This window comes from Lytechinus pictus, chromosome 5 (assembly GCF_037042905.1).
Source record: "Lytechinus pictus isolate F3 Inbred chromosome 5, Lp3.0, whole genome shotgun sequence".
Taxonomy (NCBI): domain Eukaryota; kingdom Metazoa; phylum Echinodermata; class Echinoidea; order Temnopleuroida; family Toxopneustidae; genus Lytechinus; species Lytechinus pictus.
The window spans coordinates 25,610,788-25,629,943 of record NC_087249.1 but is presented as its reverse complement, the minus strand read 5'-3'; the positions used below and the strand labels follow the sequence as shown (position 1 = coordinate 25,629,943).

Sequence of the window (19,156 nt, the reverse complement as noted above, 5' to 3'; positions counted from 1 at the left end):
GTCTTTAATAATAAAAAATGAAGTAAGATTGGATTTGTCGCAAGTTCAAACCAGGGGACCATTTCAGTTATCCAAAGCAAAAAAAGATTTTAGACTGGACTGGGGTTGATAAATAGAGACTAATTCTTTGGGAGAATACATTGTCCCATTTCCCTTTCTGAAAATTTCAGTCTTGTATGTGTGTTAGAATATGATTTGAATTTCATTCATGCATTTAGCAATTCAGTGAATATCACAGTGAATGCAATGAAATCAAAGAAAAACAAAGGACATGACTTCCTTTTTTTTTTTTGGATTTTACTTGATGTAATGTAATTTAATGATTAACTTGCCTTTCAGAGATGTAAGGGCCGCTGAACGGTTTTGAAAGTGGGGGGGGGGGGGGGCTGACCATGCAAAAAATCACAATCAGATGGTCATTTATTTGCTTTTGTACAAATTTTTGGAAAAAAAAGCTTCAACGGCCCCTGAGATTGTCCCCATTAGATTTATATCACTCTCAGCTTATGCCTCTGGCAATAAGATACATTCAGGTAATAGAACACATCACATTTTCATGTATTTTACTGCGGGTTTCAACAGTATACTTGCGGAGGCATTTTCAGGGCACCATGAGGGGTCAATTTGTTGAATGGATTACCATGCTAAAATATAATTAAACTGAATTATGAAAAATGAAATAACTTTATCAAGGCCCAATCCATATAGATACTGCAAGGCAAGCAGCAGAAACACGGTTGAGCAAAAGGTCTGGAAGGTGCAGACTAATGTATTACAAGGAGACATGAAGGAGGAAGAAGGAAGCTTGTGAGGAGGAAATGAGAGTCGATGATGGATAGATGGGCTGATTATAATACAGACTACAGTGGTATATGGCAGGAAGCATAATGAGGAATACGTATTACATATGGAAGGGCAGCACTGCTTCCGCAATTCAGTAGCCTTCATTATTCTTGAATATAAATTCGTCCCACATAATTACAATTCCTCGGCCAAATATTAGGACAAATTTCTTAATCATAGCATGCAGATGTATGTATGCAATAACGAGATGTATACTTGCCAACACTGCCAGTCATAAATTGGGAAAATGGAAACAGAACATGTAAAAATTGCTCAATTTTATACAAAGTACTATGGATATTTTTTCACAAAAATATGGATAGAGAGCTGTGAAGGTTAAAATTGCCCTTTTTCTGCAACAAAAAAACATATTGGAATAAATAGAGAAAATTAAATAAGCATAGTGCTGAACATTTTATTAAATGAGATGTAAAATAAGAAAGTTTACGAATGCTTTTTTTCTCATTTTTTCACAAAACATCACATCACAGTGATATGCAAATGAGATAGCCTTTGATGAAACACATTCCTACAATTCAAGGAGGAATTAAACTACATTTCATATAATAAAGAGGAAAAAAGTAAGATATTTTATAATTCATATTATAAAATACAAAAGCAATCATGGTGTACATGGCATCATTGGCTCCCTCATTAACTGTCTTGTGAAATCAAGCAAAACTTTTGAATTTCATAACTTTCATAATACTTTACATCCAATTTTGATTTTTTTTTTTTTTCCTTTTTATCCAAACCAACTTTTTGTTGCAGTGATCTTCCCCTTTTGAAAGGGACAGCTGGCAAGTATAAAGATGGAAAATGCATGTACTCTTGTATTTGCCACATACCAACCAAACTCAGCTCTCACACAAGATGGTATAGCCCCAATCAACGCAAACATTATTTTTCATTTTGGGGGGGGCTACTTTTTCACAACTTACTGCCTAAATTTGCAACATTAGATAAGCTTTAACATTGCGATGAATGGGGATTTTTCAGGGATCTTTTGAGCATTTTTTTTTTTGGGGGGGGGGGCTAAGCCGCCCCAAGCCCACGTGTAATTTTTCTTCCCTGCCCTAATCACAAATGTTCCACCAGGGAATCATGAGGATCTACAGAGATTTCTATTACATCCATTACCACTGCATGCGATTGAAATATTGACCAACAAAATGGTATCTATTCAAATATTTTATTAATACAGTTAGTTGAACTGACAAATATACATTACACATTAAGATTTAATAGCAAATTAATTTCACAACTTGGCAATTTGTTCAAAACAGTACCTCTCAGTCTCTGACAAAGGCAATTAGAAATAATAATGAAAAACAAAATATAGGCTTGAGCTTTTACTTTACAGCCCAATTTAAAGCCAATGATGAGCTTCTATGTATAAAACAATATCAACCTGATATTACAGGAAAAAAATATTACTTCCCGCCCCCCTCCCCATACCCGATATCAAATGAAAAGCACTCTTTAGAGGGACCATTCTCCCTTAAGAAAATCACATCAGATACCTACTCATATTATTCACATGACCAAAAAGTTAAATGCTACAATTGTCAGAAGTAGCCTTGGCAACATTTCTGAAAAACCTTCACTAGTCAATGTCTTTGAACAAGCTCATATAACATGGGGTATTCAATAATTGGGTCAGTGTTTATAGAGTGGGACCTCTGTGGGTCCTGGGAACAATTTATTTGTTTATATCAGGGGGTGCTGGTATTGTAATTTTCCTAATGGGGGGCATCAATGTTCATAAAAAATTAAGAAACAAAAAAGGGGGTCTTCACTCCAGAATGAAAGCGATTGTCACAAAAAGGATTATGTGACTGTTGGCTGTTCCTGTGTGATAATTTTGTAAAAAAAAGCCTTGTGGTAATTCATCAGAAAAGCACCCCACCTTCACAGGGCCATGTCTCAAGGGCCTTCTGAACATCTAAACAAATAATTTCTATCATACATACAATTTTGTTTTACTTTATCTGGTAAAATGGGTTTAAAATTGTATTAACCAAAAGAGGAGATGCTGCTCTTTTTGTTTTAAATGCATTTACCTGCACCTGTCCTTGTTCATCATTTGAATGCCCGATACAAAATCTGGCAAAAATGTGCAAATCTGTTGATAACAAGTTAATGAGCCTGGGCTCTGGTTTGGAAGAATAATTTGAAATAAATTTCTTCTTCTCTTTGTATTCTGTACTCCATTAGAAAACAATTTGAGGTACCTACATGTGCTTCTTGATTTCATAAAAATGTGAATGTCAGTATCCGATTATATTGCATAGTCAACTGAACGTTATTCATACTTGTGGAAAAAAAATATACAATTCTACATTAGCTTTTTAACATTCAAATAAATTATAAATTTAAACAAAGCTATCTGATATCTTCAATCGCTCTTAATTCTTGTTAACCTTAGGAGGCCAAGAACAGCAAGTTGTATGCCTAAAGATCAATGGTAAATAATGTAACACAACACATGAGAATGCAGATACTGATCAGGAAGGTACAGTATGACCCCCTGTTCTGACTGATGAATCACTGGTTTTCTAGAGAAACACAGCAATCCATCAATTGATGCTCCTTAAGGAGTAGTTAGGGGTTGTACATGTATTGTTTTTATTCAATACTAATACAACAGAAACAAAAACATTGTTCAAATAAACCTTTACACCAGGGAATCATTTTACTTCTCAAATTTGATTAGGTATTTCTGATTAGGAATTTCATGGGTGTTTCACGAAAGGACTTGTCAGATACATGTATTTAATCTGACGAGTCCTTTATTTTTCTATCCAACAGTTTCCATAGTAACAATGTTTTTCAGCCAATCAAAATCAAGCAAAATTTGTCATATCTGACAATTTTGTAGGATGAAAATGTTAATAAAATGCTCCCCTGGTTGTTACAGTAAAGTTTTCAACTATGTTATGCACGGTCCTATGTCAAATCATGCCATACAGAGGATGTTTTGTGTAACAGGCATAAAAAATGTCGATAGAATTGCGATGGGATACCAGGTCCGTGTACATAAAGAAAAACGTGTAAGTAATCTTGCATACATCTTACATGTATTTCTTTGTTTTCTAATCCAATTAAAATATTGAGGTAAACCAGATACTATACCGTAGCAAAATACTCGGATACCATTAATTTTGTGTGTGATAACTAGTCCACAGTATATTACTATTACCCTTGTTACAAGCTGTTAGTTCATAAATAGTAAATAATTAAACACTAAAAATCAGAGTAAAATTTTGTTACAAAAGAAACAACAAGTAGATATATTCTGAGTTGTTCATCTTTTTACCAGAGAGGAAAGCGATTAATTAACCTGATTAGAATGAATGCAGGAAACCTAGCAATCAAATATTGAGGCTACTGGTCAGAAAAATAATACTATCTATAAGGTAATACATGTAAATAGAGGTTTTTGGCACTTTAAAAATAAACCTGATAATTTTCTTTGCAAATGGGTATTACAAGGCATTCCAATTAGTCACTCTTGAGTTGATTACCATGTTAAAAGAAATAAGAACACAATATTATGCCAGCAATTTTTCTGTGATGTACAGTATAATTGAAATGCCAGTTTGGAGCCTTCGTCTTCGATGTACAATGCAGTTCAATATGATTTTATTTTTTCAATGTTTAGAATACGGTATTTGACTTGTAAAGCAAAGTCTGGTCAAAGATTGTTAAGGCCTACTGGGTCAAACAATTTTTCCTACGACCTACAAAATACAGGTAGCATGGGCCGTGAATTGAAAAACAAAAAAAATATTTTACTGAACAAAGAATCACAAGCACATGTAAGAATAACAATTAGAATGAGCAGTGGGATCCCAGGAAAATTGTAGAGTATAGAGGAGGTTTGTGATCACTTTGAAAAGAAACACCCTGATTAATGTACTGTGAGGTGTTCAATACGCTTTGGTCAACCAATCTCTCAAAATGAACACGTATGAGTGATCAATGTCAACATATTAACTTCCGCACATGTACAATGCATGTGGTATGAAACTAACAAATTGTGTATGATTGTTAGCAAGGCAGTCAGCGGAAAAACAATGTATACATAACTGATAAATATCAAATATATTTTAAGAGGCATTGGTTTGACAAAATTGTGTTAATTTGACAAATGTGACTAAAAGGGGCGTGTTAACTCATTACGCTATTATTCCTACTTACAAGTACACAAGAAATATTAAGTGAACAAATGGAATGCCTCTGGCGGTCTCACCTGCATCACGCGATTCAATATAGTAGCAGTGCTGACTTTGAAAACTACTATAAAATAATTATTCACAAAAAACTCCATTCATATAATGATACAATACTATGTTCTAATACTTAATAGGTTCATTATTGCGGACCGAAATAATCGCTAGAGGGTATTCATTTGTCTCGCAATCTACTATGTTCATTGACATTTGACCTTGATCATGTGACCTAAAACTTGTCAGTGATACTTGATTACCCCTATATCCACATTTTATACACTGTATCTATAAACTTTGAAATTTATGACAGCAATCTAATGATTACCTCTAAAATGGCCAAAGTTCAATGAACTTAAATGACCTTTGACATTGGTCATGTGACCTGAAACTTTTACGGGATCTTGATTACTCTTATGTCCAAGTTTCATGAATCAGATCCATAAACTTTCAAAGTTATTATGGTAATTCAACAGATACCCCCCATATTGCCAAAGTTCATTGACCTTTGACGTTGGTCATGTGACCTGAATTCGCAAAGGATGTTCAGTGATACTTGATTACTCTTATATGTCCAAGTTTTATGAAGTAGACCAATAAACTTTCAAAGTTATGATGGTAATTCAACAAATACCCCCAACTTGGCCAAAGTTCATTGACCTTACATGACCTTTGACCTTGATCATGTGACATGAAACTCACAAAGGATGTTCAGTGATATTTGATTACTCTTATGTCCAAGTTTCATGATCAGATCCATAAACTTTCGAAGTTATGATGGTAATTCAACAGATACCCCCATTATGGCCAAAGTTCATTGACCTTTGATCTTGGTCATGTGACCTGAAATGCGCACAGGATGTTCAGTGATACTTTATTACTCTTATGTCCAAGTTTTATGAACTAGACCAATAAAGTTTCAAAGTTATGATGGTAATTCAACAAATACCCCCAATTTGGCCAAAGTTCATTGACCTTAAATGACCTTTGACCTTAATCATGTGACCTGAAACTTGCACAGGATGTTCAGTGATACTTGATTACTCTTATGTCCAAGTTTCATGAATAAGATCCATAAACTTTCAAAGTTATGATGGTAAGTCAACAGATACCCCCAATTCGGCCAAAGTTCATTGACCCGAAATGACCTTTGACCTTGGTCATGTGACGTGAAACTCAGGCAGGATGTTCAGTAATACTTGATCAACCTTACGTCCAAGTTTTATGAACTAGGTCCATATATTTACTAAGTTATGATGACATTTCAACAAGTGGAATGCCTCTGGCCGTCTCACCTGCATCACGCGATTCAATATAGCAGCAGTGCTGATTTTGAAAACTACTATAACTCGCACAAGATGTTCAGTGATACTTGGTTACTCTTATTTCCACGTTTTATGAACTAGACCAATACACTTATAGAGATATGATGGCAATTCAACAAATACCCCCAACGTGGCCAAAGTTCTTTGACCTTACATGACCTTTGACCTTGATCATGTGACCTGAAACTCGCACAGGATGTTGAGTGATACTTGATTACTATTATGTCCAAGTTTTATGAACTAGACCAACACACTTTTAAATTTATGGCTGTAATTCAACAAATACCCCAATTTGGCCAAAGTTCATTGACCCTAAATGACCTTTGACCTTGATCATGTGACCTGAAACTTGCACAGGATGTTCAGTAATACTTGATTACTATTATGTCCAAGTTTCATGAATCAGATCCATAAACTTTCAAAGTTATGATGGTAATTCAACAGATACCCCCAATTCGGCCAAAGTTCATTGACCCTAAATGACCTTTGACCTTGGTCATGTGACGTGAAACTCATGCAGGATGTTCAGTGATACTTGATTAACCTTATGTATAAGTTTCATGAACTAGGTCCATATATTTTCTAAGTTATGATGACATTTCAAAAACTTAACCTTAGGTTAAGATTTTGATGTTGATTCCCCCAACATGGTCTAAGTTCATTGACCCTAAATGACCTTTGACCTTGGTCATGTGACATGAAACTCAGGCAGGATGTTTAGTAATACTTGATTAACCTTATGGCCAAGTTTCATGAACTAGGTCCATATACTTTCTAAGTTATGCTGTCATTTCAAAAACTTAACCTCAGGTTAAGATTTGGTGTTGACGCCGCCGCCGCCGCCGCCGTCGCCGCCGCCGTCGGAAAAGCGGCGCCTATAGTCTCACTCTGCTATGCAGGTGAGACAAAAACTTAACCTTAGGTTAAGATTTTGATGCTGATTCCCCCAACATGGTCTAAGTTCATTGACCCTAAATGACCTTTGACCTTGGTCATGTGACCTGAAACTCGGGCAGGATGTTCAGTAATACTTGATTAACCTTATGGCCAAGTTCCATGAACTAGGTCTATATACTTTCTAAGTTATGCTTTCATTTCAAAAGCTTAACCTTCGGTTAAGATTTGGTGTTGACGCCACCGTCGCCGTCGGAAAAGCGGCGCCTATAGTCTCACTCTGCTATGCAGGTGAGACAAAAATGACTCTCACCTTGCATTCAAGACAAATAGCATAAGTTAACTGATAGGGCATTCATTCATAAGAGAAAAAAAAAGACATTTGAAATTCATAAATCAATATCAGATCATAAAGACAATGATTTGTAAGCATAAGATTAATTTTTTTTTTCAAATCAGATCATGATCATCTAGGAGCTTAGTAAATGAGCTAGAGTTTAGTGAACAATATCTTCATGAAATACATGTACATGTATCTTCACTCTCATGACAGCTTTTAATAACAAATTTTGTTGATTACACAACATTACCCTATACAGTAGATGCAGTTCCTGTTGTATAACCTCAGAACAAGGTATTTCATTCAGATGTTTCAATTATTTTCAGCCATTCAAATAATTTTTCATAAATCCGATATTGCTATGTCAGCTACACACATATTCTTAAAGTTTCCTGTAATTGCCAATGTATTACCATGCTCCACCCATCATGATCAAAGAAATTCATTCTGGAATAAGCTAACGAGTCAGTTGAAATAGACCTGGGGAAGTGTTGGACATCTCCTCCAATGCAAAAAATATGTGATTCTCATTTGTGGATGAAAACATAAAGTATAAATGGATGATTTTAAGGGCATCAGAAATTTGTAACTGGCTAAACATGTGCAAATTGATAAGAGCATCATAATCAGGTGAACAAGAATTGGTTACATGATTCTCTTAATGTATCTAATAAAAAATAGGCCTATAGGTACGTGTACGTAATACAAATAATGCACAGGTGTGTGTGTGTTGGAGGCAATACAGCGCACTAGAGGGAATAACATGTAGATGCAAAAAAAAACATTGTAAATAGAAATAGTGGAGATGCCTACATCTAGCCATAAAATCAAACCTCTACCTAGTCTATTTCATAAAATGGGTTGACATGAATAATTCATGGCAGAATAATGGCTACAATCTGAATGATTTTCCAATATCACAATCAATAACAAAGGCCTAAATTTCTTTAAGACATGATCATAGTCATCGCGTAGCAAAGACACAGATTGCGTGCATACTGTATCTGTGCCCACTATAATGTCATTGGCACCAATATCCTAAGTGTACAGTATATTAAATTGTGCATTTTTAAATGCACTCAGACTGGGTTTGTACTTGCTTAAAACATAGGCCAATTCAGCATGCAATTATGCTTTTTGCCCCGCAGTTGTTAGTGCAAAGATGAAGAGCGCACCTGTAACCCATAAGGGCACATAATTGGCTACAATTGTTAAGCCATTTAATGTAGGCTAATAATAACTGTCTTCTAGACTAGATAATAAGGTACTTCAGTGTTCATGTTGGTCAGGTAGAGCCATTGATTGGGAATAATCATTTTGTCTGCATACATGTGTCAGGAATCTCTAAAACAGAAAGTTTCACATTGTATGCTAATGTAAAACATGATCTAGTCTCAGTATTATACAATGTACAATCATATTTCTGAAAGACTACAGTACATGTATAATGCCATTTTATGGAGTCCATGTACAAATTCTAATTCTCCATACTGTAGTTTATTATTCTTCATAAGCACTACCACAAAGAAGGGAAAACAGCACACTGTAATATAACAGTACAGCATATGTATAATTTGCAAACATATACAACATTCTTTTTTTACTACATGTAATTGTTAAAATTTACATTTAAAATTTCTTTACAAAGCATATTTTCAAACTGCTGTAGATACAAGCCTATACATACGTGTACATACTGTACATGTTTAATATCACATCATCTGCATACATGTACATGTACAGTATATGTACACTGTACAAACTGTTAATATGAATTGAAATCTAGCATGAATGGTGTGAAATTGTACAATTATATTCAAATAAACATAATTAGTAAATAGTAATCAGTCATGTAACGAATTCTAAGATATACTTCAGCATCTTTCAAGTCCCTACAAATTTTACTTTTTATCAGGTTTAGCCATTACTGTAACTAACACTACATGTACAGTGTAGTTCTTGTACATGTTATGAATTACAAATTCATCAAATTTTCAATTTAGTTCAGAAATGTACACCAAAGATGGAGAACATAAAATCATATGAGACCAGTGTATTTACTTTTAAGGTACATATACATGCTCATTTGAGGGGAAAAAAATCACAAAAGTTCTAAATTTACATTTTTGTTAAGTACATGGTTATGCTGTGAGAGGGCACATTGAAAAATAAAACTTGTTTCAATTTCACAAAATGTGTTCAGTTGACGAAAAAGAAGTTTACTAAAGGGAAAATCAGTAAAAGGGAGGCCATGAACTTGTTTTCAACATATCAGCACTTATGTAGTAGCAAATGCGCTTTACAAACATTTCAAATGTGTCAATGAATGGAGTTTTTGAAAGAGATGTTTTATATTCGAGGAGTATAGAATTACAGATTAAAATCTTTCAGGATTAACATTTTTTTTCAGGACTCTTTACTTTCTTGCAATTGATTCAAACTTCCATCCAATGATCAGTACTCTGAACATCAAGTCTACATTCATATTTTCATGAGGTCTACTTACACTTTCAGTGATTCACATTTGTAGTCCCATATTAGAATGCATTAACATGGGATTCTGTGGTGCCATGGCCTCCCCTTGTTCAATCTTGAATCTCTCTACATGATGATATGCATGCCTTGGATAGGCAGCTTGGGTATGGTATGGAGGGTAACTTTCCCGACCACCCACTTGATCGCGAGGCACATAGCTTTCCAGATTTGTGGGACGGTGGTGATCGGTATAGACCAGGGGCTGACGTGGAGGCTCACGACTGACATAGTTCCGAGGATGAATGGCTTGGTCATGATCAGGAAATGAAGGCTGTGGGTGAGCATGCTCCGGAGTTCTGTATGCCTCAGGGATCGCGAGACGCTCATGAGTTGGATAACTTGGTTGCCGAATGTATTCACTGTTCCCATAGCTCTCTGGGGCACGAGTTTGCTCTTGCTCTCCATAACTTTGTCTCCGTGGATGTTCCCGGTTCACATAGTCTTGTTGTGAAGGTGCAGGGGCCGGAGTTGGGGCTTCTTCGGCTTCAGAATAGTGTCTTTGGCTCAAAGGACGTTCAGGCTCCTCATAACTTGACTGACTCACTGGACGTGGGTGGTCACTAAAATGCTGTTGGGTAGAGCTTGGTTGAGGAGGTTGTTCAAATGTTTGCTGGCGTTTTGAGGGTTGTGTGGGTTCCTCTTCGAAGTCTTCCTGGTTTGTAGAATCATAAGATGGTTGTTGTCCAGGTGTGACAGCTAGAGGCTGTGGATTTTCATTGAAGTTAGGTTGTGTAGTAGGTACCTGTTCATCAGTACTGTCATCGCCATCGCTTGATACTTGAGTCATATCTGCTTCTCCCTCACCAGGTACCTCTTCACTTGTATCAAGACCCACCCTCCCTGCCTCATCAATTTGCTGGCTATCATCAGCAATCTCTCCACTTTCATTTTCCTCCTTTTCCCCATCAGACTGCAAGTCAGCGTCCAAACCATGTTTATTCTTAACATGCCTCTTTAGATTTCCCTTGTTGTTGTACTTGCTGCCACAAATGGTACATTTAAAAGGTTTGTTCCCAAAATGGAGGTACACATGGCTATCAAGATTCACCTTGCGACTGAACTTCTTGCCGCAAATGTTGCAGGAGAATGGTTTCTCATCCTTGTGGACAACCATATGATTACTGAGAGTCTGCTTTTGCGAGAAAGACTTGTCACAAATTTGGCATTTGTATTGTCGGTTGTTAATATGGAGTTTGGCATGGCGAAGCATATTAGCCTTAAGAGCAAAGGCTCGGTCGCAAATGTGACACCTAAATGGCTTCAAACCTGAATGGATCAACTGATGTTGTTTAAGATGGTGCTCCTTGAAAAACTGGTGTCCACATTCAGAGCAAACATGAGGTCGTACATCTCTGTGCCTTGCTAAATGATCTCGCAATTCAAATGGAAAGGCAAACTGCCTTCCACATTCTGTGCAAGTCAGTTCAGGTTTAAGGGGTGCTCCTTTCTTCTTTGTGGATTTTCTTGGAGAATCATTTGGTGATCGATTACGGAAACGTTGGGTTGCAGGACAGTTCCGCGTAGGCTGAAAACGTAGTGTTTCCATAGCATCAGGCTGGAGGACAGCCTTACCAGCATCTGGGTGAACAAGCTCTGGTTGAAATAGCTCTGCAGGAAGGAGACCATCATCATGGGGTCCATGTTCTGATCCTCGAGGAGACTGTGACCCACCATGACTAAACTGCTGTTTCATGTGATCATGCCCCGGTGACATGGCACTACTCCTTGAAGATACACTGTCCTGCCTCTGGGGCACCTGATCACATCTGGGTGGAGTCCGATCGTTTTTCTGATACATTTGATCACCTCCTTCAGCATTTGGATCACTTCTTGGAGACATTCTATCATTTCTAGGAGACAGCTGGGGATGTCTTGGTGGGGTACGGTCATTTCTCTGCAACATGTGATTTGATGAATGTGGCATGTGGTCTCCTCCAACTGGTAGATGCCCTGGAGATATAGGCATGTGATCATTTGATGGTCTCCTCACTGGTCCTACAGGCATTTTACCATAAGCAGCTTGCATCTGAGCAGCTTGCATTTGAGCGAGCGCTTGTGCTTTCATGGCTTTTGTACGTCTCCTGCCAGATGGCATATACTGCGTTCCTTCAGGAATATTTGCATACTTGCCCTGTCGTTTGACACCACCAATAGGAGGCATTTGATTTTGAGAGGCAATCATAGGGTGCATGGTTGCAGAAGCATTAAAGTGTTGTAGATTGTCACCATCACTTGAAGGACTTCGATTGACCTTCTTGGGAGGGCCGCTTCGCTTCCTATGTACCTTCTTGTGGTGAAATTGCAGCTCTGAAGGGAAGGCAAACTTGCGTCCACACAGCTCACATGTGCAAGCGACGTTGATATTGTGGGTTACCATGTGTCGCTTCAGGTGGACTCTCTGATTGAATCCCCTCCCACAGATTGGACATATGTGCTTTCTTCTGCCTGTATGGATTACCTGCAGATAAAAAAGGGAGAAATAAAAAAACAATCAAAGAAATTGCAATATGTGTGTCCCAATGCATGTATGTATAAAGTATGCAACAGAAAAATAATTTCAAGTACCAATATTCCTCACTCATGCTTTGTTTTCATTCTCTTAATGATCCTCTGCTTAAATTTTTATCAATACCAATTTATCAACATACAGTTCAATTCTTGATCTCAATAAAAGACTGCAAAAACTTTACATTTTTTCTACTATATTTAAAAAATATATTTTTTAAGTAAAATTCCACGCCATTGATATTGGACCATATGTAAGCTATGATCAATTATGAAATTCATCAAAGCAACCGCTACTAAATACATACCAAAATACATGACAATATTCCTTACTTTGATAAGCCTCAACACCAACATTTGTTTTCAAATCAATCTCACTTACAGTCTGACCTTGACATAGAATTTAAAGAAAATGAAGAAAAAATGACTAAAGGTAAAGTCCACCCCAGAAAAATGTTGATTTGAATAAAAAGAGGAAAATCAAACTAGCATAATGCTGAAGATATAATTTTAAAAAAAATCTTATTTTTCATCTGATTTTGATGACATTTTCAGTGTTATGCTTGGATTTTTCTCTTTTTATTCAAATAAACTTTTTGTTGGGGTGGACTTGTCCTTTAAATGAGAAAATTAATGTGTGTATTTTTTCATAATAATCAAATGTTAACAAAAGGACTTACTCTGTGAGTGTTGAGGTGGGCAACCTGCTTAAAGCTCTTTCCACATGCCAAACACATGTGTGGCTTGATCCCACAATGATCCAAAAGATGGGCAATGAGATTACTTTTACTAGTGTAACTCTTTGGACACTGATTACACATCCACTGCCAACTACCCCTCACCAAGATGGGGTTAGAACTCTTGGTGTCAAAGAGATTTGCAGTGTTACCAATTTCATCATCGTCCCCTTCATCGTAGGATGGCATCATGGTGCCTTCTTCCATACTTGTCTCTGCAATGTGCTTCTGCTCTGTGGAAGTCTCCATGCTGCTATTCAAGTTGGAATCTGCCTCCATTGGAACATTAGTGTTAGAGTCCATGCTGGGGTTCATATTGGGATTAGGTTCCATCCCAGTTGCAGTGTTTGGGTCTATTGTGCCACGGTGGTTAGGGTCCATGGCTGCCTGATGACTAGACTCCATAGCAACCTGATGGTTGTGGTCAATGGTGCCCTGATGATTGGGGTCCATGGTCCCTTGTTGGTTAGTGTCCATGCCAGCTTGATGATTGGAGTCCAAGGTGCCCTGATGGTTAGGATCCATGGCTGTCTGGTGATTAGGTTCCATGGTGCCTTGGTGGTTGGGGTTCGGTGTTGGTTCTCTTTGATCTGTGTAGGCAGCCTGGGGCATGGAAGGCATCTTGTTGTGGATGTTGGGTACTGCCGGAGGAGCAGTTTGAGGACCTCCTTGCTGGTCTGATGGCAGTATGAATCCATTCTCACGGGCATTCATGGCCTGATTGTATTCAGCACCCTGTGCAATGGCTGCTTCTACCGCCTTGCTGTAATCCATACTGGGAAAGGGTATATTTTTAAATGAAGATGGTGGTTCTCTTGGAAGCCTCTTTCCTCAAGAAAGATATCAGAATAAAGTAGTTCTCAGCCTCCAGACTGCATGGTGTTGACGTGTTGAATAGTAGCCATCACATTACTAAAAAGAAAATGAAGAAATAATAAAGTGTTTAGTAAGTGCTAGATAAGACCTGTCGCATTTTACTGTATATCAGGGTCAAATAGAGTTCTAGAAATAACCCATAAAGGATAGGCCTGTCAGGCATTTTGAAAATCTAACACTGCTGGGGCCCCGTTTTATAAAGAGTTACAAATATTGTAACCTTGCAATCTGACAACTACTGTACCATGGTAATAGAGCTCAGCAACTAATCACAATCAAAGCTTCCATGGGGCTTACAATAGTGACAAATTTATAATAGTTGCAAGTCTTCATGAAGTGGGTCTGGGGTTGGCTACTTAATCATATCTCTAAATAAAGATGAACATTGTTGCAGATAAACATTGTTGCATTTGCTTGTTATTACAGTATACTCTGTGCACACCATGAGGTAAGTCAGATACAATAACTGCAAAGCAGAGGTGTGCACTGTACAACTAGCCAACTACATGTACCAGGACAAAAAGTGTGATTTTCTAATAGAGTACCAAAGCGAAAACGTCAGTTGCCATGGTGTCATGGCAGCCTGGTTCTAAACAAACGAACCCGCCGAATGAAGAATGAAAGTGTGTTTCTCACAGGAGAAAATGGCTGGTATCGGAATTTGATCGCTTTTTTCAGACGAGCCAAAGTCATAAATTTTGCAAATACAAATATGTACAGTCAATCGTCAGCTGCGACTCTGTTTAGAACCAGCCCGCCATGACACCATGGCAACTGACGTCACACTTTGGTACTCTACTGCAATTGCCATGTACATCTACAAGGTCATGCATTGGCAGTTCTTGCTGATTGCACAATCAAACACTTACATAACTCCACAACTCAGCAACACATTACAACCCAAAACTTAATCTTCATAAAATGTCTACATGTATGAAGCTATTCATTGTAGAAGTTCTATGGACAAGTCAGTTAAATATTCAATTTGTCTTTTCATAGAAAACATATATATTAAAATCGCAGCAATTTAGGGGATCCTAGTTTTACAATTTAGATTGTCACAGAGTTAGCTATTACATGTATGTAATCTGCATTTCAATGATAAATTTTCCCAGACCTGTCCTCTTTCACCTGGGTTGAGTGCAGCACAATATGATAAATTTCTCTCTAAAAGATAATAAATTCTAATATGTATTTTTTTATCACGATGAACAAAAATCTAGTAGTGACAAGAACTCTTATCGATGTGTGTCAAATTTTAAGGTTACTGACCAATCAAATATGATGTTCTCACATTTTTGCTTATTTGAAAATCAGTTATCCGGTGCATAATTTGCATAATATTGATCTTAAGAACCCTGGATATAAAGTTGTGCAACAGGCTAAACAACTAATTTAGTGCTGAGTCAAAAGGTTGAAACCATTGATTAAAGTAATACACGTTTCCTATTTTGAGTTTTACAAATGTTTAATAAACCATATAGAAAACAAAAAATAAACCTCCCCAGTTCGTGAAATTTATTTTTTTACATCTTACAGTACATGTACATCCATGAAAACACCATCTATTGAATAATATCACCTTGATATCATTTTGAATTGGTTGGAAACTATCAACAAAATTAGGAATATTATGTTCTTTCTTCACTCTAGAAGATCAATTTCATTTGATCTAACAAAATCATTAGATTTATTAACATCAATGTCTAAATCCCGACCAGTACAGAAAATACCATATTCTGACAAAGCAAAGTAGTGAAGGTATACCATTCTTATAGACTTAAATTTATTTCATACCAATGGATAGACCGAAAATTAATTATTGAATCATTAATTGTACTTATTTTGGCTCATTTTCTCAACTTAAAACAAGTGGAGAGCCTCTGGCAGTCTCACCTGCATTACGCCATTAAATTTAGCAGCAGTGCTGACTTTGAAAAACAAATATTGAATAGTTATTTATAAAAAAAACAATTCATATGACAATAAAATACTATATTAATTTGACCCTAAATGACCTTTTACCATAGTCATGTGACCTGAAACTCCAGCAGGATGTTCTATAATACTTGATTACCCTTATGTCTAAGTTTCATCAACTGGGTCCATATACTTCCTATTTTTTAGATGACGTTTCAAAAACTTGACCTTGGTAAGATTTCAATGTTGACGACGCCGCCGCTGTCACCGCCATCGGAAAAGCAGCACCTAGTCTCGCTCTGCTATACAGGCATGACGAATACTGTATCAGCTCAAATCTAGATGGAGTTCGCCTACGTCACTGAACTTTTAGTTTATTGATAATATCCTACGAATCCATCTTGCCGAGTAGGCCTACAATTATATCAGAGCTGCCAACCAGAACGAGCATTTCAGTATTTCAAAAGCTGAAAATCAGTATATTTTGGTGAGGAAATCAGTATTTTGCATGAAACCATCAGTATTCTAATTTTTCAGTACTACTAAATACGAAAAAAAATTATTACTTGGTAGCTCTGCTAATAATCCCTTTGTTTGGGAGGGGGGTTCAAAATTCAAACTGATGAAATTAAAGTGGCTCAAAGTCATAAATAATTTGAAAATCAATGATTTATATATATTCTTAGATAAAATCCATTGGAATATTTTTTTTAAATTTACATAATATAAGAGTGAAATGAAAACTACTTTGCCAGAATATCATGCATTTATACTGGTCCAACATGTAGTTATTGTTGTTAGTAAATCTAGTGGAAGCTTGTAACATAAACTGAAATCCATCTCACATAGTCAATAAAGAAGGGAATATACCACTTTTTTTTTATAGTTTTCAACTAATTCAAAACAAATTTCGAGGAAATATGGAAGAAAGATGGGCATTCCATGGATGAAAATATATGAAACATGAAATTTTAACGACTCTTTTTTGTGTTTGTTAAAAATATTTATTTCAAAATAAACAATGCCTTAGTCCTAATCTAATTTTGAGCTCATTTGCCCATACAGTTTCAGTCCATGCAATTTGTTCACATTAATAACCTATTGTTCAGCTTAAAGGGGAAGTTCACCCTGACGAAATCTTTGTTGTAAACATAACAGAAAAATAATAAAAAATATTGAGGGTTTGAGGAAAATCCATTGAAGATTAAAAAGTTATTAGAATGTCAAGTTTTTTATTAGTGACATCATAAACGAGAAGCTGCCCCATGTTATGTAATATAAAAACCATTTATATTATTAATGGTATATGTATTAACAAAAATCATTTTCAATTTTCTGAGAAAATTACTTTCAATTGATTTTTTACCAATATGTAGAATATATATTTCTATTATTTTTTCTGCTACTTTTATAATAAATTTTTTGGTCAGGGTGAACTTCCCCTTTAATTTGAATTTTGTCATTATACCCAAATTCTAGGCTCTAGGACGTAAGATTTTCCTTCGGGGGGGGGGGGGGCTATTTTTTTCCTTTTATGAATCAGGTCCTACTTAAGTTGTCAATCATACATGCTGGCCCATGGTTAAATTATTTCTTTATTTCTACTTTATAAAAAAAATTGTATGATTAGTTCATCTGGAATATGCTCAATTTGCTACCACAAATTACTGTTTTACATCTATGTCATAGATCTACAACACTGAAATAGATTATTGAAGGGGCTGACATTATTTTTTTTTTCGTTAGATCTAGACCTAGGCCCTAGTACCATTAATCATTTAGTCTATATTCAGATTAGCAAAAATCATAACATATCAAAATGATTAGATCTGTAGTGTTAGTCCCGACTCCTATCTCAAACGTTTTTTTTTTTTTTTTAAAGAAATCTATTCTCAATTTCTCACAAAACCGTCTTTTGCCTGGAGCTGAAACTGGACCTATTTAGGCCTTAGGCTTAGGACGGAGTTAGGTCCATATTCCAAGACCGACTGTTGATAAATAAGGCCTAACGTAATTTAGAACGCAAACTAACTTGGTTAAAATGGTTAGACCTAAATACTTGACTTGACACACTAGCACTCACTACGTCTTCTCGCTGAACCACAGAGTACACAATACACAGCGTGTGTGTATGCATGTAGAAACAGCATGCATGCACACTCGACTGCAGTCATTCATTTCCGCTTCCACTCCTTTCTCCTCCACCTCTTCTCGCCGGAGTAGAGTCAGCCAACAATAAGCTAGCCAACAGCAAGCCAGCCAACAGTTCCAGCCAACAATATTAGCTATCTAAGATAAATCAGATACAGGATTTTGCGCGCGCAAAATAGCACGCGTTCTTGGACAAATAAAACAAACGGTGGGGTTTCCCTTCTTTCAATTTGTTTAAACAAACACGGGGCTAGTTCCCATGTCTTAGTAGCACTGCTGTTCAGGGGCGGCGGAGCGAAGTTGGAAGTGGGGGCACAGAAGAAAAGGGACATTTCCTACCTTGAAAATTGTATTGTTTAATGCAAGAAACGAAGCGAGCGAGCCAGAAAAAGCCAAACAAAAGCCCCCCCCAAAAAAAAAAACAAAAAAAAAAACCCAAAACAAAACAAAATGAAAAGAAGAAAAAAAAAAAAAAAAAAAAACACGATTTTCTGGTTATTAGGTAGCCCGCACCCCTATATAGGATGTTTCTTTGTATATTGAAGAGTAAATTAGAATGAATGTCTTCCTGATAAGGGCCAATTGGAAGACTGCTCCTGAAATATGTTTTGGGTGTGTGGAGGGGAGTTTCCCTTCTTTCAATTTGTAAAGAAAAACAACGGGCTAGTGCTTTAGTTTTAGTAGCCCACACCCCTATATATATACTCTATGTTTTTCGTATATTGAGGAGTAAATTTCAACTAAAAGTCCTCTTTATAAAATACAATTGGAAGATTGCTCCTAAAATATATTTTGGGT

At 36.5% G+C, this 19,156-nt stretch overlaps 1 protein-coding gene across 2 annotated transcripts; it reads right to left on the bottom strand.

Moving 5' to 3' along the window:
- Nucleotides 1-600: 600 nt before the first annotated feature.
- On the bottom strand, nucleotides 601-18,420 carry LOC129262212 (zinc finger protein 629-like). Of its 2 annotated transcripts, none has more exons than XM_064100107.1 (3): nucleotides 18,291-18,420; nucleotides 13,355-14,323; nucleotides 601-12,627 (listed from the first exon to the last, which is right to left on the bottom strand). In XM_064100107.1, exons 2-3 carry the CDS (start codon nucleotides 14,183-14,185, stop codon nucleotides 10,153-10,155), a joined length of 3,306 nt encoding a protein of 1,101 aa, XP_063956177.1. In that variant the 5' UTR covers nucleotides 14,186-14,323; nucleotides 18,291-18,420; the 3' UTR covers nucleotides 601-10,152. The 2 variants fall into 2 exon arrangements, with proteins under 2 accessions (XP_063956177.1, XP_063956178.1); XM_064100108.1 differs by lacking the exon at nucleotides 18,291-18,420 and adding an exon at nucleotides 16,436-16,621.
- Nucleotides 18,421-19,156: the final 736 nt, after the last annotated feature.